Source organism: Camponotus vicinus, unplaced genomic scaffold (genome assembly GCF_025532165.1).
Source record: "Camponotus vicinus isolate PSW18456_S1 unplaced genomic scaffold, iyCamVici1.0 SCAF_14, whole genome shotgun sequence".
NCBI classification, from domain to species: domain Eukaryota; kingdom Metazoa; phylum Arthropoda; class Insecta; order Hymenoptera; family Formicidae; genus Camponotus; species Camponotus vicinus.
This window is the reverse complement of record NW_028141950.1, coordinates 2,139,105-2,160,984: the sequence shown is the minus strand read 5'-3', so window position 1 is coordinate 2,160,984 and position 21,880 is coordinate 2,139,105. Positions and strand designations below refer to the sequence as shown.

Sequence of the window (21,880 nt, the reverse complement as noted above, 5' to 3'; positions counted from 1 at the left end):
TATATTCGGCACAATTTGGCGATATAACGATTCTATTGACATCACCGATTCTCAATCAGATCTTCACAGAAATGTTTAAAGAATGTTTATTTAAAGAAAATCACTAAATAATTTTATATATATTTTAAATAGCAGTTAAAAGGCATTTTCTTTGTTGTTTCGCAAAACTAAACAAATGTAAAAAATAAAAATGTGCAAAAAATTATATTTATGTTATTATATTACTTTATTTATACTTATTTATTTTTAAAATTTTTATAATAATAAAATTATATATATAAAGTAATATATAAATCAAAATATAAAAATAATATGAAATTATAATAATATTAAATAATATATAAAATATCCATATATACATGTATGTATATGCATATTATATATGTATATATATTAAATAATATTAAGGGGCTATTCTACTGTGACGGCTCAAAAAATAAGCTATTTTTAATAATTTTTTTTTTGAAAACTTGCATGTATCGGTACAAACTTTTTTTTCGCTTAAAGGTACACTCTTAGAGAATAGAAACAATTTTTGTTGTTGCATATAAATGTATATTTATTTAACAATTTATAATCGTGTAAAGGCATGAAAAAAAAAGTATGTTGCTGGCGTTGATGATTTGCGCTCTCCAGGTGATCTGAAACAAAAAATTCAAAAAGGTTCTTAATCTGTATGAGTGTCGCTATCGCCCGAACTAGAATTATTAAAAAATATTAATTTTAACTTATACTTTTGCCCAAATTATGACGAAAAAAAACGTGTTTTTCGAACACTTTTGCAAAAAACGACGCCATTTTGTTATTTTGCAATATAAAATAATAATTCTAGTTCGGGCGATAGCAACACTCATACAGATTAAGAACCTTTTTGAATTTTTTGTTTCAGATCACCTGGAGAGCGCAAATCATCAACGCCAGCAACATACTTTTTTTTTCATGCCTTTACACGATTATAAATTGTTAAATAAATATACATTTATATGCAACAACAAAAATTGTTTCTATTCTCTAAGAGTGTACCTTTAAGCGAAAAAAAAGTTTGTACCGATACATGCAAGTTTTCAAAAAAAAAATTATTAAAAATAGCTTATTTTTTGAGCCGTCACAGTAGAATAGCCCCTTAAGTAATATAATAAATATAAAAATAATGTGACATTAGTCACAACATTTCATACAATATATGTGAGTTGAACTTTGATGTCAATGGAAATAACCGAATTCAACCGAGATTCGTAGAGTCCCTCCTTATCGCGAATCAAAGCTCCCCTCGTCTTAATCGATAGCTAATGCTCCGTCTATCTATTAAGATATTAATAATTTATGAACTTACTCTTCCACGTGCTTGTTAAAAATTTGTAACTTTGCCGTCAAAATTGTCATAAAATGTGTCGCATTTTTTGTCTTCGTTTGGGAATTTAAAATTGTAAGAATCGTAGTAGAAGGGAGGAAGGATGTTGATGATGTTCTCTCCATCTCGGTTGGCTTTTTCGAGATAAACGCTTGTAAAGTATAGTAACTGTAGCAACATTTTCGGTGCCGGCGTCAGTAATTATTTAAAAAAATGTTACACGAAATGACGATGGATATTCCGATGGCGTTTCATGAAGCCCGCAGCGTGGATCGATCACCGGGAGACTTTTACAACTCGAAGAGCCTGAATTGCATCGGCGACGCAATTCTGTTTAAAATTCGGCTTTCGTATTTGAGCGGTCCGTGATGCCATTCGATCCAGAAATTTCGTATAACCTAGATAAAATAAATACGTTTTTAATACGTTTATTCTGCTGTTTGTGGCGAATACGACTGGCAAAGATGAGACCGTTTTCTCTCGCCGTTTTTCCACTCGAGAATTATATCGAGAATAAGAGATTCAATTGAAAAGTATGATTCCGAAACTCGTAATACTCCCAAAGAGAAGTGGTTCTTCATTTTTGTGTCTAAATTACTTTATGAAAAATCAATTAAATTCACGTGTAAAATAGGTATTTCGTATATTAATAATTATTAATAATTAAAATATTTGAATACATATGATACGTTTATATGTATGAGAAAAATTGATAATTGTTACTTGAAATAATATATAAATTAAAAAAATATTTTCAAAAAATTAAATAACTTGTCAAAGATAAACGGGGATGAAAATGATTAATTCTGTCAAAATTTATACCGTGTCGTGTCGTCAAACTGTCGAACCGAGTTACGTAATCATTCTTTTGGGTTTTTTACGAGATGAGCAACGACGCCCCAACGGGAATCCGAATTATTAATCCTCCGGAAATTTATATCTAAGCGCGACAACGTTATTGCCATGCACAGTCATGCATAGTCCGGTGCTGCAAGAGATATTATGTATAATAGCACGTAATTGTTTCTGTTATTATCTTAGCGTACAGTGTATTTTTGCGCTCGCGCTCGTTTAAACATCTCAACTTATTAAGGATCTGCGCTTAACCTGTATGAATAAAATATCGTTGAGAAGAAAGAGGAGAGCATGTATGCACGACGTATGAGTGGCTGCAAAACAAACGGACAAAAATCGATTTTTCGTGCTAAAGCCATTTAAAGAATGTTTATATTCGCGTTGGTCGTTTGTACGTGAAAGTAAAGTGGAAGAAGAATAACAGAATATTCGATATTCATAATAGCTTCCTCCTCGACAAATTTTAAATAGTATAGAAAATCATGCGTCTAGAGATAGTAAACATCATTCTTTCTGATTTAAAAATGCAAAAGTAAAAATGTATAGAAGCGCAACTAAATTGATTAGTAATAAAATGATAAATTTGCGAATTGGTTAATAATTACGCTACGTGAAATTTTATCTCAGTCGAGATTTACGTATATTACAGGACTCTTATCGAAACGTTTCAACTTTGACCGTAAAGATTTGAATGATAATTTTACTTTTGTTTGTTGCATCGTTATCTTCCTAATGAAAGACGCGTTATCGCGAATGGAAATTCGGTTATCGTGATTCGATTGACTGAATCTTGGGGGGGCAATCAGACATGACGAAAGTTTACAAACTTTCATGAGCAATATCTCGAGCTCCATCATGGCAATTCGTTGGCCGACGCAGCTGCGAGGACCGAATCCGAAAGGCATGTATGCAAAGGAATGCGCCTGCTTGGCTGATGGAAACTCCGTGTCGCCCCGTAACCATCTCTCGGGAATATATTCCTGTGGTTGCGGAAACTGCGTAGGCTCGGTCGCGATTAGTGAATGACAGGCGACGACATCAAACTGGCGACATACAAAAAAGGAAAGGATATTTTCATAGCAAAAGTGTCAAGTAGCATTATTAAATTTCTTCATCATAAAGCTAGCTTCAACTTTAAATATTCCAACAAAAATGTACAAACAGAAATAATAATGAAAAAAATCATAAACTTTATAATTAATAATTAGAAAGAGCAAAAAAGAGAATTAACACGTACTCCTACTGGTATTTTGTATCCTCCTATGCAAACATCCGTTTGCATGGTTCTGAGATTGCCGATGGTAATAGGAAACAGTCGGAGAGACTCCTTGATGCAGGCCTTGGTATATCTCGTTCGATTTAATATTTCGTACGTAATGGGCGATGTTTTTTCCGGTAACACGGACAGTACTTCTACGAGCAATTTGTCTTGTTTCTCCGGATTACTCGCGATATAATACAGCATTGCGCCAGCTACGTTACCAGTCTGTAATTGATTGTTACTTAATCCTGCGCGATTATATAAGCAGCGTATTGTATAACATATTTTATTAGCACTCTACTTAAAAAATTCCGATACAATTGATGAACTTTTCTAGTTTTAAATAGAAAAAGAAGTTGCACGTTCCTTGATACATTTTACAAAATATTCTAGCTCTAATGGAATGTAAAAAAATATAAATTTTTGAATTATATGATTAGCAGTTTTATACTTGTTATATATTGTTCATGATAAAATTGACGAAAATCTCTTTCATTTAGAATCGATTTCAATTTTATTACGATACATTTTTTTGGCGTAAGAATCGTTTTTGGGAGATCGAGTTGTTACAATCATTTCAATCGTCGATGATTGTCGGAAGTTAGATTCTCGCTTGCTCTCTCACCGTATCAGTGCCAGCCGTCAGCATATCGAGCGCCATTACGCGAGCCATTTGTTTGTCAAGACGTAAAAGTTTCTCCAGGATACGACGGTCATGTAGATTCGTGTCATTGTCCGTTGTTTCGCGAAGCTTCGCTTCAGCTTGCTCGATGTGTTTACTAGCTATTCTAAAAGAGATCGTAAATGGAAATGTGCAAATTCTAGAGGAACACGCTACCGTTTCGAGATTGCGCTTTAAAACTTGTTGCCAATGTGTAGAAGGGATTATGTGTAAACATTAAGTGCGTAAATACTAGTTGAATATCATGGAACATTTATTTTACAAGAAGCAATTAACGTGAGACAATACACAGTACATTATCGGCGGCAAATTGTTTACAGCTATGATAGAAAATTACCGGAGAAATATGTCGAAAATTACGTAATGAAAAGTCAAGTTCTCGACTAATACGCCAACAGATACAAGTTTCAATATTTACCTATTAAGTGTATCTACCACGCGAAACAACTTCTTGAAATCCCGCGTATTGTATATCTTCCATAGAGACGGTAGAATGTCCAAGCGATACACGAGATCGAATAAGTCGTGCACGCAATTAATCATTATTTGCGGTTCCGAGTCGGCGGCGAGATTAGGCTTTAAGCATCCTAGTCGGCAATCCAACGCGATCGAACATATTGCTGTTAATTACACAAAAAATGATTTATTAGAATAGAGAATGAATTTTTAACTTTTAATTATTCTTATTGTGCCGTTTAAAAATACGCATCACGATTTAATTCAATTTGTAGAGTCGCGTATTAAATTGAGAGAGAGAATGCGAATTATTTTATTTATTCTATTGTTACACAAACGAATTATTATGTACATATATTACATTCTCTCGCGGGTAAAAAAATATATCGTAATCAAATTGAAATCAATTTTAAATGAAAGAGGTTTTCAATTTCTTTTTTTTATATTCATAAGAAAATCTGGTTCACTCATACACGCATGTACACTTACACTCTAAACTCCACTTATACAGTTCGTTTCTAAAATCAGCTGGCAATTCCCAGGGACACGTAGGATCTCGCAGCGCTCGCATCTTCTCTACGAATTCGTAGCTTATATCACTGATCTGCGTAATGTGCGCTTTGATCGTTCGCGGTTCCATCATATACTTATTAACTTTTGAACGAAAGTCGTGCCACATTTTGCCTTGGCTGAAAATAATAGATTTTTTACAGTAGAAATGGACAGAGATAATGTATTGTACGCAATTTACATAGATCTTTGTGTGTTAGACCTTCGTGGCTATTTGTACTTGTTGGACTGTCGATCGTGCAAAATACAGATAGGACAGACTAACAAGATAGATGGAAAGAGAAGGATGGGGAAAGGATGATTAGGACTATGATAAAAACGAGGGTCTTTTGCTTAGATGGCTTGTATTTCCCGTATTTTCAATACAAAGTTTCGTAACACTTTTGTAACATTCATGTTCGATTTTTTTATCACACATCGAAGGTGCCTGTATTTATCTGTACTATAATCGAAATAATTAATTATTTCAACATAACTTCCAGAATTAGCCACATCAGATAAGTCTTGTTGAAATGAAATCTTGAGTAAAGATATTATCTCTCGAAAGTTGAGAAGCTTGTTTCGCGAAATTACTTATTTTATTGTTAGATTTTCAGTATTGTGACAATAGACTGCGAGAATAAAAGCAAATCTGTTAAAATTACAAGATATTTTTTTATACGTAGAATATCATCCACATATATCTGCTCTCTCATTTATAATCGTTTTCATTAGAGATAAATTTATTTAAGGATTTTAGAATGCATTTTCACTAAATAATATATTTAAAATCCATATATTTTCAGTAATCATTATTTTTAGTTTGAGACTTTTTTAAATCTTTTTTATTATAATTATCCATAAATTATGTATAAATATTTTTTGCGAACTGTGAGAGAAGATAAATGGGCAAGAATATATAAACAATGATATATAGAAAATGCAAGAGTTTGTTTATTAACTTAATTTCTCTTAAGACGTGTTGCACGGATCTTGTTGCGAGACCGTATTGCTTGCCGTAAACGTCCTCCCTATTTTGGCGATAATAATGCAGACTTTCCATGCCAATTCGCATCGGCCACTTGCCTTCCATCCGATACATCTTTTCGCATAGTTCCGGTGAGAATAATAAGATGCACGATCGACGATTCATTAGACTGTCCAGTTTGACGATATCTCCGTAGCGATCACGCAGCATCCGCAATTGCGTTATCACATCGCATGCATCGTATTGACCTATCGTTTTTTATGCATTGATGAATTAAGAAAATAGGAGACTAGATTGTATTTAAAACAATCAACATATCCGTTTAGTTACATGCAGAATTATAGTTTATTTGACTTTGCTTAAATCTAATATTTGATTCAGAATAGAAAAAAATAAACTGTAATGGTGGAGAATTTTTCGAACTTGCGACGAGAGGAAAGATCTCTTACCTATGTATGGTATGAATCTAAACCAATTGCCAAGCAAGGGCAATGCTTTCGGGCCGGGAATATTCTTAGTCGGCTGCACGAACAGTTGCAGTGCATTGTTCTCCTTCTTCGTTTTACTATGTTCACCAGAAGCCGTAATCGATTTTACGTGATGTTGTCTTCTCGATAACAAACACGAGTCATTAATTTTGCAAATGAAGGATCTAGCATGCATCATGCTTTGTCGAATGTCTCTTAATTTTCGTTCTGCAAAATATTCATAATATTTGTTGCTAACTGAGCAATCTTGTAAGATTATCAATTCAACGCTTTCAATATGTATACGGCTACGTTTGTCGTCATTTGCACAGCAAGAGATGTATGAAACTATGTCGCTCGATAAATATGTCTCGGAATATTTATTTAGACTAGTGGAAAAATATCACACTGAACTAGGTAATTTAAGTTTGAAGATTTTTGTAGAATGCATGAAGATAATAATTTTAGCAAGAATTGATTAATATATAAACGATTGATTTATTGCAGACACTTATTTATTATATATTGACATAGTGCATAATAAAAGAAGAGAATCAAAATATGATGATTTGATATTGTTAGGTCAAGTTGACATCGATAGGTTTTTTTGTAAAAGGATTCTCAGATTCTATAAAAGCGTGATATGGATGTGCGTGAAATTTATTACAAAATATATTCACTGCGTTTACACAATGAACGAAATTAATTTTAAATTTCACGTTTGTTTCTCGGTTTATTTGTGACCATATGTGAAAAATCGGAATTGAAATACAGAATTGAAAACATTTGCGTGATATATTATGCACTCGTATAAAATTGAAACAAAGCGCATTTGAAATCCAGCGCAATCTTTTACTAAAATCCTTTCAATCCGTGTATCTTCTTTGTGTAAATTGGACGATCTTCCACGCGTCCTTCGCGATCGAAATCCCTTTTACATCGAACTAGAATTGGTTTGCGATTTTTTATAGTAAAGATAAATATGTGACGTTCATATAATAAAAATATAATATACGAAGAAATATTCGCGCAATGTAATTTTTTATTATCTCGATAGTGTTTATACTCTGTAGAATCAAAATTTTCATAAATGCGATGTTACGATGATAGATGCAATGTACTCAATTAAATACAATAGTTAATGTAAATTTTGCGAGGAAAATAAGCGCCGGCTTTGTATGATTAACTAACCAGTAACGTGCTTGCTCGATATAATTATGACCGAACTGCAAACGTAGAATTCTCCGGATTTCCTCATTTAATACCATGCGGAAATGCAACGATAAGTGCGATCGATGCGTACGGACAAATAACGCGAATTACTTACCGCGATTGCAATAAAAGCACTGAAGATTTTTTTTTATTAATAGAATAATGTTACTAATAGCACTAGCTCGGCACGACTAATCGATCCTATATGGCAGGTAAACAATTAGAAACGGGCAAATTCGTTACATTTCTGTTCGCTGTTTACATCTATAAGTCTCTCAAAGGTTTCAAACGAAAGGAAGAAAAATAAAGAGGAGAGAGTGATAGAGAAAGAGATGGAGAGAATTTCTAAAAACTCTTTCTAAAACATGAAAAAAATACAAAAATAAACACAATTATCCTTAACTAAAGCACAAAATTATTTCAAACGCTGTCATATAATTATTATGTTTGAAATCTTAACTGACGTGAGAAAGAAAGATGAAAACATATTTTTTTGCCTATAGGTTTGTTACTAAACTTGACGTGACTAATTTAGATTGGTTTAAAAATTGTAGAAGATATAAAAATTCATCACTGACAATGAAACGGAAGCTCCTTAATAATATCGAGATAGATTTTTCTTTCTCTTTTTCTATTAATAGACATGAAGAATAAATAATTGATTTTTTGTACGTAGATACAACAAAAGATAAGGAATAACATCATAAATACTAAACATTTCCGTTATATCTTACATTTGTAACGCGTCTTAATACGATATTAATTTTTAATACTAATGGAAATGTCGTGGAAGATAAATGTGTTGGCGTGTCCTCTCTTTCCGAAAGATTATCGCGTGCATTTATAGAAGAAATAATGCCGAGTGTATTTTTTAGCATTCGAATTTATTCATTTTTCACAAATATAATTATGTTATGTGCAATTTATTTTTATTTATATTAGAATTTATATTAATATTGAACTAAACGAATGAAGAAATTAGTCGTAACAATGAAATAAATTGAATCGTGCCTAAATAAACGGCAATTATGGTCCTTGTATACGCGGTGATTATATATTTTACATCGCAAATTACATTTTCTTCGATAATAAAGATTTTATTCAATTGTTAAAATGATATCACATACACACAGCGAATATTTAATAATAAAATAAAACAGCATTTATTAAATATTTTTTTCCCTTATTATTTTAATATTACTGTAATACGTATAATATTGCAATATATCTTTTCCAGAATAATTTAAAATAAAATAAATATACAAATATTAATATTTAGTAAAATAAATTTCAATATGTAACATTTATGACTTTTTATATCTCTCATATTTTTGTACCAAACATGAGCATTTATACTCGTTTTACCACGAGCTTCCCAAAAAGAATAGCGTCTACGTTAAATTCCTATGAAATGTCGTGCTTTCTGTCGTTCTCGGGCGTAGATGAAAATTGTAAGAATCACACAGTCGGTCGATATATACATATATACGGTGTCTTTTTTACCCCGGTTGGCTTCTTTGGATTTCAGATGCTCGCAAGCCTTGACTGTAGCGTTATTTGCTGGCGTTTATAATTTAAAAAAAAATGGCGCAACGTCGCGCAAAGAAGGACGACGATTTTGACGGAGAAATGCGAAGCGTGAATCGAGCGTGTAGGAGATTTGAGACGATTTACAAATCGATGAGCTTGAATCGCATCGGCGACGCGAGCGTGTTTATATATCGGCTTTCGTACTTCAGCGGTCCGTGATGCCATTCGATCCGGAAATTTCGTATGACCTAGATAAAACAAATGCGCTTTTAGTATGTTTCTTTTGCTGTTTGCCGCGTGCGACGAAAACGATTGGGTAGGGTAGTGCAAGCAACGCGTTTTCTCGTACTTTTCCCTCCGAGAACCATCTCGAGAATCAGCGATTTAATTGAAAAGTGTGATTCCGAAACTCGTAATACTCTAAGAGATTGCTTTTAATTTCCGTGTCAAAACTTTGCGAAAAAGCAAACGTTATAACTCACATATAAAACTAATATCTCAGCGTTGAGAAAATATCTGAGTATGTATGGTTTATAGATGTATGTATGCATGTGTGTGTAGGTGCATTTGAAATTTCAAATATATTTAATCGGAAAAATTGAGAAATATTTCGAAAGCAAATATTTATACGAGTATATTAATACGAGTAAAAATAGCTGTTTGTGCAAAAGTGTATGCTTATTAACATCAATTTGTCGCGCCGAGTTGTGGAATCGTACTTTTTAATTCTTTACGAGGAGAATAACGGCGTCAACGAGAGAATCCGCGAGAATATTTAGTCTTTCGGGAATTCATACTTGAGCGTGACATCGTTATTTCATTGCCATGCATAGTCACGCATAGTCCGATGCTCCAAGGGAATCTGCATATTATGCAAGCGCATTGTCCGTTTCAGTTATTATCTTTGCATACGATATACTTTTTCGCGCGCGTTTAAACCTTTCAACTTATTAAACATCTACGCTTAGCATGTATGAATAAAACATGATTTGAAAGAAGAGCGTAGTTTTCCGCGCAAGACGAACGAGTGGATTGGAAACAAACCGACAAAAATCGGTTTTCCTCGCTACACTCATTTAAAGGATGTTTACATTTATTCTCCGGCCGGCTGTGTACATCATGTGTGTGAAAACATGCAAACAAGTAAAATGCAATAAGAATAACAAAATTTGGTGCTCGTAGTAACTTCTTTTTCATTACTCGACAAATCTTGAATAATACAGTAAAGCAGAATCAAGTCCTTGGCAGAGTATTAATTTAAAGAAATAAAAAAGAGATAAAAAAAGAGAAGCAAATGGATTGTTAACAAGATGATGATTAATTCGCCAACTGCTTGATAATGATGTATGAAATTTTATCTCTCTTGTCAATTGTCAACTCGAGTATGTCGACAACTTTTATCTAAATTTTTAATTGCGAAAATTTAAACACAGTCGTAAAGATTTTAAGATATTTTTGATCGATGCTATTATTCTCCAAATAAACGATACGAGTAAAAATCTAGTTATCTGATCAAGATAACTAGATTTTTATTCGATTAACTGGATTTCGGGAACGATCGAATTGTCAGCGGAATAAAAAGTTTACAAACTGTCAAGAGCAATGTCTCAAGTTCCATCTCGGCGAATCGTCGGCCGGCGCATGTACGAGGGCCAAATCCAAAGGGCATATACGCGAAGGGATGCGCCTCCCTAGCTGATGGAAACTCTGTATCGCCCCGTATCCATCTCTCGGGAATGTACTCTTGCGGTCGCGGAAACTGCGTAGGTTCCATCGCGATCAGTAAATGACAGGCGAGGACATTAATCTAATGACATACGAAGGAACTATTGAAAATTTCGTTATTACGTAAACTGTTTCGCGACACGTTCGACTCTAGTCATAAATTCTTTTGATACGCGATTTAAAGCAAGATTTTCCTTAGTAAGAATATATTAAATAATTTTCCAAATTTTTTCGAATTTTTTCATCCTGAAATATGAGAACGTAGACATTAATTATAGAACATCAGAGGCTAATCTTAAATTCTACAATTAAATAAGAAACGTGAGAAATAAAAAGCGGCACGCACTCCCGCTGGTATCTTGTATCCTCCAATGCAAACATCGGTTGGTATAGTTCTGAGATTGCCGATAGAAACAGGAAACAGTCGAAGGGACTCTTTGATGCAGGCCTTGACGTATTTTAATTGTTTTAAAACATCGTCCGTAATAGATGACGTTTTATTCGGTAATAGAGACATTACTTCTTCTCGCAGCTTCTCTTGCTTCTCCGGGTTATTCGCGATGTAATACAGCAAGCTTCCAGCTATGTTACCGGTCTGTAACAGATTATTAATCCAACGTGATTATGCAAGCAACATATCGTATTATTTCTACAAAGTTGGTATTTCACTTTTAGAATGTCAATTTGACACGTGGGCGGAATTCTCCACTTTTTCCGAAAAATGTCACATTCTCGATTTTTATAAAAGGACTACAGTAATTACTTGAAAAAAATGGAGATATAAAGATGCATCATATGTTTATTTTTTCATTATATAGAAAAAAAATGGTAAAGATTTTATTTTAATCAGGATTTATTATTATTTTATTTATACTTTATCACGCGAAGAATAATTCAATGAATGATGACAATTATTTCGATCGTTGACAAATGTTAGAATCTCGTACTTACCGTATCAATGCCGGCTGTTAGCATATCGAGCGCCATAACGCGAGCCACTTGGTCGTCAAGACGCAAGAGCTTTTGCAATATACTACGATTATGCGAATCCGTATCATTATTTGGCGTTTCGTCAAGCTTCAGCTTAGCCTCTTCGATGTGTTTAATGGCAATTCTGAAAGAGATTGTCAACGATAATGATCGAATTCGGTAGAATGAAAAACTTGATTATATTAACACGCGAGAAGCGCGTGCACAAAACGCGCACTAGTGTAACAGCGGGATGACATAGAACTATTAATTGTCATTGTACGAAAAGTAATTACGGACGACACACGATTCATTATTGATAACGAGCTAGTCGTAGCTACACGACACGAAAATGCCAGAGAAATATACGGAGGATTACGGTAATGACGATGAAAAGTTGGCGTATTCACAGGAGTTTGCGAGTAATACGCTGACGTGGTGTGGTATAACGAGTATAAGTTTCAATATTTACCCATTAAGCGTATCTAGCACATGGAAGAACTTCTTGAGATTCCGCGTATTGTACAGCCTCCACAGAGACGGCAGAATATCCAAGCGGTACATAAGATCGAACATTTTATGCACGCAATTAATCATTATTTGCGGCTCCGAGTCGGCGGTGAGATTAGACTTTAAGCATCCTAGTCGACAATCCAGCGCGATCGAACCTATTGCTGTTAATTACAAACAGAGTTGGGAACGTTACTTCAAAAAAGTAACGCGTTACCGTTACCGTTACTAAGAAAGTAAGTAACGATTCGTTACTTTTTCGTTACTTTTTATAATATAAAAATTAAATTAATTTATTTTAAAATATAATTATTATTTTATAGTATTTATTATATAGTTTATTTTAAAATATAATTATTACTTTTATATATTCGATAATTATAAATTATTCCATCATTGATGTTCTTCATATTCAATTTTTCATTTATTGTAATTTAGAAATTTTAGATTTATGAATACAGAGAAAAACATCATGCATGTATATAATTTTCCGAAATATTTGCAAACTGTTTTGTAATAAGAATAGATTTTTCAATTATTAAGGGGATACTATCCAGGATTACCAAATTAAAGTAACGATAAAAGTAACGGTTAAATTCGTTACCGTTACTGTAAAAATGTAACGACGTTACAAGTATCGCGTTACTTCCCAACTCTGATGACAAATAATGACAGATTATTGTTTGACAATCGACGTCTAATATTGCAACAGAGAGCGGCGCGTTTTTAACTTTCCGCTCTCGTCGTATCGTTTACAAATGCATCGCGATCCACTCGTATATTTACAGAGCCGCAAAGTGAATTGCGAGTGCAAACTACTTTATCAATTCTATTGTTGCAAGCGAGTTTTATATGTACATATATTTCATTCCCGCGATACTTCATCTCCATTTTTGAAGAGGATAAAACATCGGTGGCGAAAAAGTATCTATCCGACAGACTCACATTCTAAGGCCCACTTGTACAATTCGTTTTTAAAATCGCCGGGCAGCTCCAGGGTTTCAGGATCCCGTAGAGTACGAATCTTTTCCACAAATTCGTCGGCCACTTGGCTGATTTGCGCGACGTGCGGCGTGATCGCTCGTGGTTGCATCATATGCGGATTGATTTTCGAGCGAAAGTCGTACCACGCTTTGCCTTGGCTGAAGACAGAAGAGGGCTTTTTTTAATGGGGGAGGCGACGGTACATCGTACGCAATTTACGCGGGCCTATGCGTTTGATCTCCGCGGTTCTCTGTATACTTGCTCGACTATCGACCGTCCAGGAGACAGGCGAGAGTGACCAGCACCAGAGAGGGAGAAGGAGAGAGGATGTATTAGCGGCGACGAGGACAAGGGTTGCTTCGTCAGCTCGTGTCCTCGTATTTTGACGAATTTTCGAGATATCGATTCGTGTTCTAATCGAATATAGCTAATGGAGCATTATTAATCCAACACTTTGGCAAGACATAATTTACGGAACCATTCGTAGATGGGATGTAATATCAAATAAGCAAAAAATATCACGTCTTAGAAACTGAGAAGATTGCTTCGCGAAGTTACTTACGCTTCGCGTTCTTATATTTCGCGATAACAGACTGCGAGAATAAAAACATGCGGATGGGTGAATAAATATAATCAGTCGTGCGTAAAGAATGAAAATTCCTCTTTTCCAAGACGCGCTACCAACCTCGTTCCGAGACCGTACTGCCCGTCGTAGATGTTTTTTCTACTCTCGCGATAGTGATGCATACTCTCCATGCTGATCCGCATCGGCCACATGCCTTCCACCCGATACATCTTTTCGCATAATTCCGGTGAGAATAATAAGATGGTCGTTCGACGGCCTATTATACCGTCCAGTTTGACGATGTCACCGTATTGATCACGCAGCATCCGAAATTGCGTTGTTAAATTATACGTGCCGTATTCACCTGTGTCGTTTTTTTTATTCGAATTAATAGAGCGAGAAAAGATGTTGGTTTAAACAATTGGCACATTTTTTTAAATACGTGACAAGGTGATAGATGTAGGATTATATTTAAGTTAAGTAAGTCTCTCATTCTTTAAAATATTATTTTATTTCACCTGATTTTCGTTAAATTTTGTACCTTAATTTGAGCAGGAAAGAATAACTCAGTAAGAGATAAAAAGTTGTCGAGTTTGTATTAGTGAGATATCTTACCTATGTATGGTATGAATCTGAACCAATTGCCAATCAAAGGCAACGCTCTCGGACCGGGAATATCCTTGATCGGCCGTGCGTTTTGTAGCTCGTTGTTGATATTTCTCATTTCGCTCTGTTCGATCGGATACGTCACCATCGATTTCGCGCAATGTTTCGATAACAAACGCGAGTCAATAATCTCATCAATGAGAAACTTGACGAGCATCTTGCTTTATCACGATCTTGGTCCTGTCGTTTTGCAATATATATATATCTGTAAATATTTGTCACATCTGATACTACTGAAGGATATCGCATTATTATTGATTTAACGCATTTAACATACGTGCGGTTATGTTTGGTTATTTACAGCAATGGACATGCGAAGCTATGTCACTCGGTAAATATTATATATGACTTGGAATATTAGTTTAGACTAATGGAAAAATATCGGGAACCACGTGTAGAATTTATAAGACAGACACATACAGCCGTACGAATAACGTTGTCGCGCATGCGCGCGATGCCGAACTTTTCTTAATATACACGTCCTAGTTGTGAAAAATGAAAGACCAACATTGAAATTTTAATCTTGAGTAAGAGATTAAAATACGGTGGAAAGTCTCCTCACTTGGGAATATATTTCTCTGCGATAGAAATGTTAATTCGTTGATTGCACCTAAAAATTTTTTTTCGAAATTTCCGATAAATGCGCTAGGACATAATGTACATAATTTTTTTAAATTATTGTCACATTAATCGATTTGAAATGCTATAAATTAACAACACGAAACTTATTTATTTGAGAAATTATAGGAGTTTAGCAAATATGGAAAAATAGCATTTTAATATTGAAAAAATTTTTCATTTAAAGAATTTAGAGAGGAATATTTTTTATTAAAAATGTATTTTAAATAATAAAACTAAAATAAAAATACATTTTTGAAACAAAATTATAATGCCGTTCTAATTAAAAGTATGGCCAAGATTTAATTTTAATATAAAATAGAGAATAGCTATTTTTTATCTTTACTTGTCATTTGACTAATGAAGAGAGTTCTTGAAACATTTATTTTTTGTAAAACTAGACATTTAAATTTAGAAATTGAATTTTTCCAATTTCTTCAATTTTTTTATTTTTTACAACTAAAAAAATGGAAATTTGATAAAAGTTTTAATCGAAAATGACAAATGTATAAGAATAAAAAGATTTACTTTTTCATTTTAAATGTCTATTTTAATATTAATAAAAAATTTTAATAAGGAAATTTTTTCTTTTTTTAAATAAAAATTTAAAAAGCATTTCACTTTTCAATTCGCTAGACTCTTACAATTAAGATTTTGTATATTTTTACTAGGTTTTACAGAGAGTTTCTTTATTCCAGTTGGATGTTTATATACAGTTTTCACAGTCAAAAGCTTAAAGATGGACGAGTTGCCGCGTGATATTTACAATCGGTCGACGTCTCGGGCTAGCATTCAATTCGGACATTGTATAAGCTGTAAAGCACGATAGGGGGATTTTCCGGGAGATATCGAGTTATGGTCCCAGGGAGACCCTGGCGCGGCTATGCCGCTGGACCGAAACACGCGCGAGTGCCTCTATATCGACACACGTCAGTCCACGTTATAGCACAACGACGATGATGACGAGCCCGAACGCCCCCCCATTTTTCACCTTCCCCCGCAACGCGAGCGTTTCGATCCGACATTTCCCGTCTTAGCTTAACCCTCAGACGTCGGAAATACTTTCAATCCGGAGAGTAACGAAAATAGGTCATATTTCACCTCGTGGCCGTTCTTCATGGCACGACAGGTTTGTTATTACAAGTTCCGAATGCAGGAAACGCCTGATGAAGCAACTTTTGCCGCGTAACTTTTACCCTACTGTGCAATATTTTTTTTTCTCTTTTTTTTTCATCGGAGAAAAATGACGCAACCTTTCTCAATGGTATCTTTAATGAGTCGCAACGAGTCGAACTAGTCGGCATTCGGATTAATAGATGTAACAAAACTTTTTAAATATTTCATCGATAATTATATTTCGATATTACGCAGATATCGTATCTTGTGTTGGAAGATTTATCTTTCAATTAAAGTATACTGATTAATTTCGTAAGCCGCAATCTAATCGAGCTTTACGATTTCGATCAAATCTCTGTCTTGTCTAGTAATCGACGAATGTCGATTTGAGCAAAGATATTTATAGAATGTAATTCATGTAATGAATGTAGTTGAAATAATTAGCAAATAACGATCTCCAAGTTACTTATTTATTTTACTTATTTATTACTTCGATACGCGCGATGTATTATGACTGATTATTTATAAATAATATAAAAAAATATATATATAAATAATATATAAAAAAGAATAAGGAAATGTGAGAAATATATAGCATAAATAAGGAAATGATGATATAATTCAATAAAATCTTAGATATATGCTGACGTGCGCGAAATTTAGTAGAAATATTACGCAATACTGCAGATAACATTAATCTTAGGTCCGCTTATCGTAAAAAAAGAATCGTAATATTTTCGGCAAGATACGCGCGTGTATTATGACGCATTTTAATTAAAACATTGTTACACAATGTGTATTTAGAAACATTGTGTATTTAAAAACATTGTGTATTTAGAAATACTGTGAAGTATAACAAAGGTGTGAAGGTAACAAAGTATGACAAAAAGGAAGCGGATTCCGCATTGAAACGTCAAACTATCTGTCTCACATATTCGCGGTATTCGACATAATGTCGGAATTGAGGGCAACGCGCGCATATATATATTATATAGTGTATTACGCATTCGCGTAACGCTCTGCGTCAAATTGGAACAAAGCGCACTTACAATCGAGCGCGATCAAACAATATTGTACGAGATACGTGCCTTTGAGTCGGTATCTTCGTTCCGTGCAGATTCGACGATTTTCCCTACGTGTCTTCAGATGGAATAGCCCGTGCACTAAACTAAAACTATTTATTCACCTGTTTCCTCTTGAATAAATGAGAATATATTTATAATAAGAATCAAACATGTACAGAGATGTGCCGAGAATGTACGACCTTAAAGTCTTTTGGTATCGCGAAGGTATCGACTAGCAGACTGAAGCTGTTATGACGCGAAACACTTCGTCATTTGCAAGATTGGTGAAGAAAGCGCCGATAACGGCTTTATCAGACCGAATGGCAAGTGACTTGTTGTCGTACAACATGCTCCCTGGGTGCGATCGCATGTGGAATCGTGTCCCACATAAAAACGTCAAAAATCTCGAGTACTTTTGTTCGTTTGACACAATGAAAATAATTAATGCGATCGACACATGCGAAGGAGCGAGTTACTAATCGCGATTACACGATAAATATGCCAGTTTTGAATTTATTTTTAAATTTAATTTTTTCCCCTCTCTAACAAATCGTTAATCGACAAAGTTGATTATTGATCGTGTACGGTAAATGAACAATTAGAGATGGACAAATTACATTACATTCCTTCATCTCGATTATTTATCGATTATTTCAACGAGTTTCGGCAACGGAGAGAAAGAATAAGAGAGTAATAGAGAAAAAGAAGGAGAAAATTGTTTATTTTTATCTTGGAACGAGCCTTCCAAGGTATATGAAAAGTAGAATAACATAGCATAGAAGAGTCAGGTTAAAAGTGTCACAGTTTTAAATATAGCTCAGACAAAGCGCAAAGTTATTTCAAACACTGTCATATAATCATCCTGACCGAAATCTTAACCGAAAAGAAAGGCGATAACAAAGATGTTTGTTTCCCTGTAGAGGATTGTGATGAAACTTAACATTTTAAGTTGGGATCTTAAAATTGCAGAGAATACAAATTAGCGCGCGGAATAAAGGCTCTTCGATAATATCGAGACTTTCTTTTTTTTCTTTTTTTGGTACAAATATACACAAAGAATAACTGATTAGTCTCTTGCACAGGTTTTAGAAGAGATAAAGGACACATTATAAATACTATGAACATTTTCATTATACATGTATTTAGGACATTAGGCGTTATATTATTATAACTTTTAGGAGAATAATAGAAATCGCGTAATTAACATTTTTCCGAAATGTTATTGCATACATTTAGAAATATGTATGTTTAAAAAAAAATAGAGGGTATTATAAATATTATGAATCTTATTATACACATTACATTTGTGACACGTGTCTTAATATTAATAACATTAATTCTCAAGAATGAAATATCGCGAGATAAGAATCCATGTTCTCTCTCGAAACGTTATCGCGTGCATTTAGAGAAAACGCGCATTGGACATTTAATCTTGGCCATAAGCTCGCGTAATTCGCAGTTAGCACGCGACGTGGAATAAAATAACTCGTGACACTTTCATAATGTAGATGCCACGATACAAGTTTTCGCCGAGGAAAGAATAATCTAGACGCCGCGACGTAAATTTTCGTTAAGACCATGTCTAGCTGAAATTCGATCAAGAATCGCGTGGCGGAAATCTGAAACGCCACATTTATTTTCACGTATAATCTCATTTCTTGTATATTAAACACGCAATGTACGCGCATTTGTATACAGGCAATTCTCGAAATTGAAAAAGAAAAAGAAAAAAAAGATGAAGAAAAATCTGAAATCAATATTTATTTTTATCTCGCGTCTTTCTTTGCAAAATTATTTATTGTTTCGTATCGTTTCATCTTCTATAATTATTACGTGTCAATTTATTTCTCGATGTCACGACGCATTTATGTAATTGACACAATACTTTGGAAAGAGTGTAAGGTGCGTTACGTCTTGTTATATCTCGAATTACATAACTCGTGAAAAAAAGAAGAGCTCCAAGGGCTGTCGTGTTACGCTCGCACTAGGCGTGAATTCGATCGTTTAGCGTCTCATTACGGATCTTGACGCTTCTGGTTAGCTCGAGCGTGAAGACTGGAGGCGAAAACGAACGTCATGTATGTATGGTGTATATCGACGGTTGGAAGCGTGATTCAGTCTCGGGGGTCTAATCGGTTCAACGACAATCGTAACATTGGTATCAGGAAACGGTATCGATACGCCGTAACGATATCGAATGAATTTTTGCCGCGATTGTTGCACTCGTGATATTTAGACAACTCGAGAGCAACGAGAAACGGAGACGATCGCTCAAATTTTTCTCGGAAGAAAATCTCTCACGGATAACGCGAAATACTCGGTCATTTATGTCGATATTGTTTTTATTAATGACTCGCTAACTCTATTTATAAATTGTATTTATCGTAGGTGAAGAAGAGTCGAAATCGGCAAACCAGCGCGCGAGAAGAGGGACGCTGGATGCTGGAGGCGAGAGGAATCGGTGGCGCCGACGTCGTCGTCATCGTCGGCACCACCGGCGGCAGTGGCCGCAGCAGCGCAGGAAAGGCTCGCGAGAGAGAGGCGAAAGATGTATAGAAAATCTGGTGGCGGGCTCTCTCTCTGGGCGTCGCGGGGCGGTGAATGACGTCACGTTGCTAAAGCGACGCGGCAACGCGAGGCGTCTGCGTGGGTCGGTGGGTGTCTGGGGGCCTGGGATCAATAGCGCGCGCCAGCAACCAGGTAGTAGGTATGGGTGCATGTAGCTTTCTCCACGGTGGCAGTCCAGGAGACGAACCTCGCGAGGTAGGACACTTTACGAGTCGAGCGAGAGAGAGATAGAGGGAGAGGAGAGATAGATAGGTAGATAGATAGAGAAATAGAGAGAGTTCGGCGGCCTGTCAGTGTCGTGCCGGAGAAGAGCGGCGCTATGCCAATAATCGAGCGTAGCAGCGGGGTGTCCAGCGTCTAGGACTGTCAGCCTCTCCAGGTAAGAAGGGTCCAGCGCCAGCCTCCTTCCTTCCGATCCCGGTTACGTGGCCGAGAGCGCGCGAATCTCGTTCCGAATCTCGCTCCGAATCTCGTCTCCGCAAATTCCCGCGGCGCGATTGACGTCTGCTCGGGAATCGTGACAGGGAATTCCCGGGACTCTGGCTTCTTCTCTCTCTCTCCCCCTCTCGAAAGAGAGAGAGAGAGAGAGTGCGGAACGAATTGGGCAGCGTGCGACCAATCTGCAAGTCGATCGAGGCGGCGTGTAAGATCTCAAAGTAGGAACATGGAGCGAAAAAAAGGCGAGCGACTGCAAGAAGCTAGCGAGAAGGAGAGAGAAAGAGGAGCAAGTGGGAGACGCGGGCATAGATTGGCAGATAGATTGGATAAGTACGTACGCACGCACGCACGCAGGTAGCTAGGCGGATGACACGGGATGGATAGGTAGAGGTTGATGGATGGATGGACCGATGGGCGGATCGACGGCAACGCCGAAACGGACGGGACGGATAGATAAATATGGGCAATTGGCAGAACGGAAAGACGGATTTCGCGGATACAAACGTAACGGAATGCGGATGAATGGATTGGTAGGTCAATCGCTCGACACTTGAAGATTACGCGACCGGAAAAATGTAGTCCTTTTTATCAAGATTCCCAAGATTTCATCGTTACGTGTAAACCGACGAAAATCACAGATATATATTTTGCCTTTTAAATTTTTATCCATCTAAAAAAAAATGAGAAACATTTGGATATCAACGATTATATTTTTTTTTCAAATGAGATATTCGGATATACGTTTCTTTGTAAAAATAAATTGGTGAGAAGGAACGAACAATGGAGATTGAGAGATGGCTTATTATTCGCGAGAGTAATTCCGGAGAGAACCGGTTATGAATATTAAGTTTTAAGCGCGCGCGCGCGCGCGCTTTATGCTAATTTTATTTTTCCGTCGGATTTTGCTTAACGATAAGCATGACGTATATTTCGCCATTAAAGTTGCATCAAGATTGATAAATTGCTGGGACGCGTCAAATATACGATGCCATTAAACTATGGCGCGCGGATGCATTTTCGAGCGCTTTATTTACCCTCCGTCAAATGGCTTTTATCAATCAATGACTGAATGATCACAGCGAGATGATCAGTCGTTTCTCGTGATAAACTAATTCGTCGCGAGTGAAATGCATGTGTATCCCCATACATTATCGCTCTAATGACGATGACAAAGATACACCCACGCACACACACACAAACACACACAATATATATATATATATATATGGTAAACTAACTCGGGGCATGTGTCGTAAATCGCTTGCCTGCCTCCTCGCGGTAACCTACCCGCACGCTCTTCTTCTTT

At 35.6% G+C, this 21,880-nt stretch overlaps 3 protein-coding genes across 11 annotated transcripts in view; 1 reads left to right on the top strand and 2 right to left on the bottom strand.

The window, feature by feature from the left end:
• Gluclalpha (glycine receptor alpha 1) overlaps window positions 1-21,880 on the top strand; it is a 91,282-nt gene that overhangs the window by 31,117 nt on the left and 38,285 nt on the right. For 5 of the 9 annotated variants that reach the window (XM_083087869.1, XM_083087868.1, XM_083087864.1 and 2 more), the window contains exon 2: window positions 19,957-20,515. The exons of the other annotated variants lie outside the window; for them this stretch is intronic. The gene's annotated coding sequence lies outside the window, so the exon portion shown is untranslated. The remainder of the gene's footprint in view (window positions 1-19,956; window positions 20,516-21,880) is intronic. 9 annotated transcript variants of the gene reach the window in all.
• On the bottom strand, window positions 1,642-6,805 carry LOC145965621 (putative cytochrome P450 12b2, mitochondrial). The gene is made up of 8 exons (XM_083089283.1): window positions 6,592-6,805; window positions 6,117-6,390; window positions 5,095-5,294; window positions 4,568-4,769; window positions 4,093-4,255; window positions 3,444-3,692; window positions 3,034-3,249; window positions 1,642-1,749 (listed from the first exon to the last, which is right to left on the bottom strand). The coding sequence occupies exons 1-8, from the start codon at window positions 6,803-6,805 to the stop codon at window positions 1,642-1,644; spliced, it is 1,626 nt and encodes a 541-aa protein (XP_082945409.1).
• Window positions 9,492-14,927, bottom strand: LOC145965620 (putative cytochrome P450 12b2, mitochondrial). Its single transcript, XM_083089282.1, has 8 exons — window positions 14,720-14,927; window positions 14,225-14,468; window positions 13,501-13,697; window positions 12,518-12,719; window positions 12,028-12,190; window positions 11,423-11,671; window positions 10,943-11,158; window positions 9,492-9,599 (listed from the first exon to the last, which is right to left on the bottom strand). The coding sequence occupies exons 1-8, from the start codon at window positions 14,925-14,927 to the stop codon at window positions 9,492-9,494; spliced, it is 1,587 nt and encodes a 528-aa protein (XP_082945408.1).

Bases quoted from the DNA above. Each gene is read 5' to 3' on its own strand.
- LOC145965621 (XM_083089283.1), bottom strand. From the start codon at position 6,805: ATGCATGCTAGATCCTTCATTTGCAAAATTAATGACTCGTGTTTGTTA. The intron at 4,770-5,094 runs GTAAGTGTACAT...TGTAATTAACAG, and splicing joins GTATAAGTGGAGTTTAGAGT to CAATATGTTCGATCGCGTTG. The intron at 1,750-3,033 runs GTTTGTAAACTT...TATTTTATCTAG, and splicing joins TCGAGATATTGCTCATGAAA to GTTATACGAAATTTCTGGAT.
- LOC145965620 (XM_083089282.1), bottom strand. From the start codon at position 14,927: ATGCTCGTCAAGTTTCTCATTGATGAGATTATTGACTCGCGTTTGTTA. The intron at 14,469-14,719 runs GTAAGATATCTC...AAAACGACACAG, and splicing joins CAGATTCATACCATACATAG to GTGAATACGGCACGTATAAT. The intron at 9,600-10,942 runs GTTTGTAAACTT...TGTTTTATCTAG, and splicing joins TTGAGACATTGCTCTTGACA to GTCATACGAAATTTCCGGAT.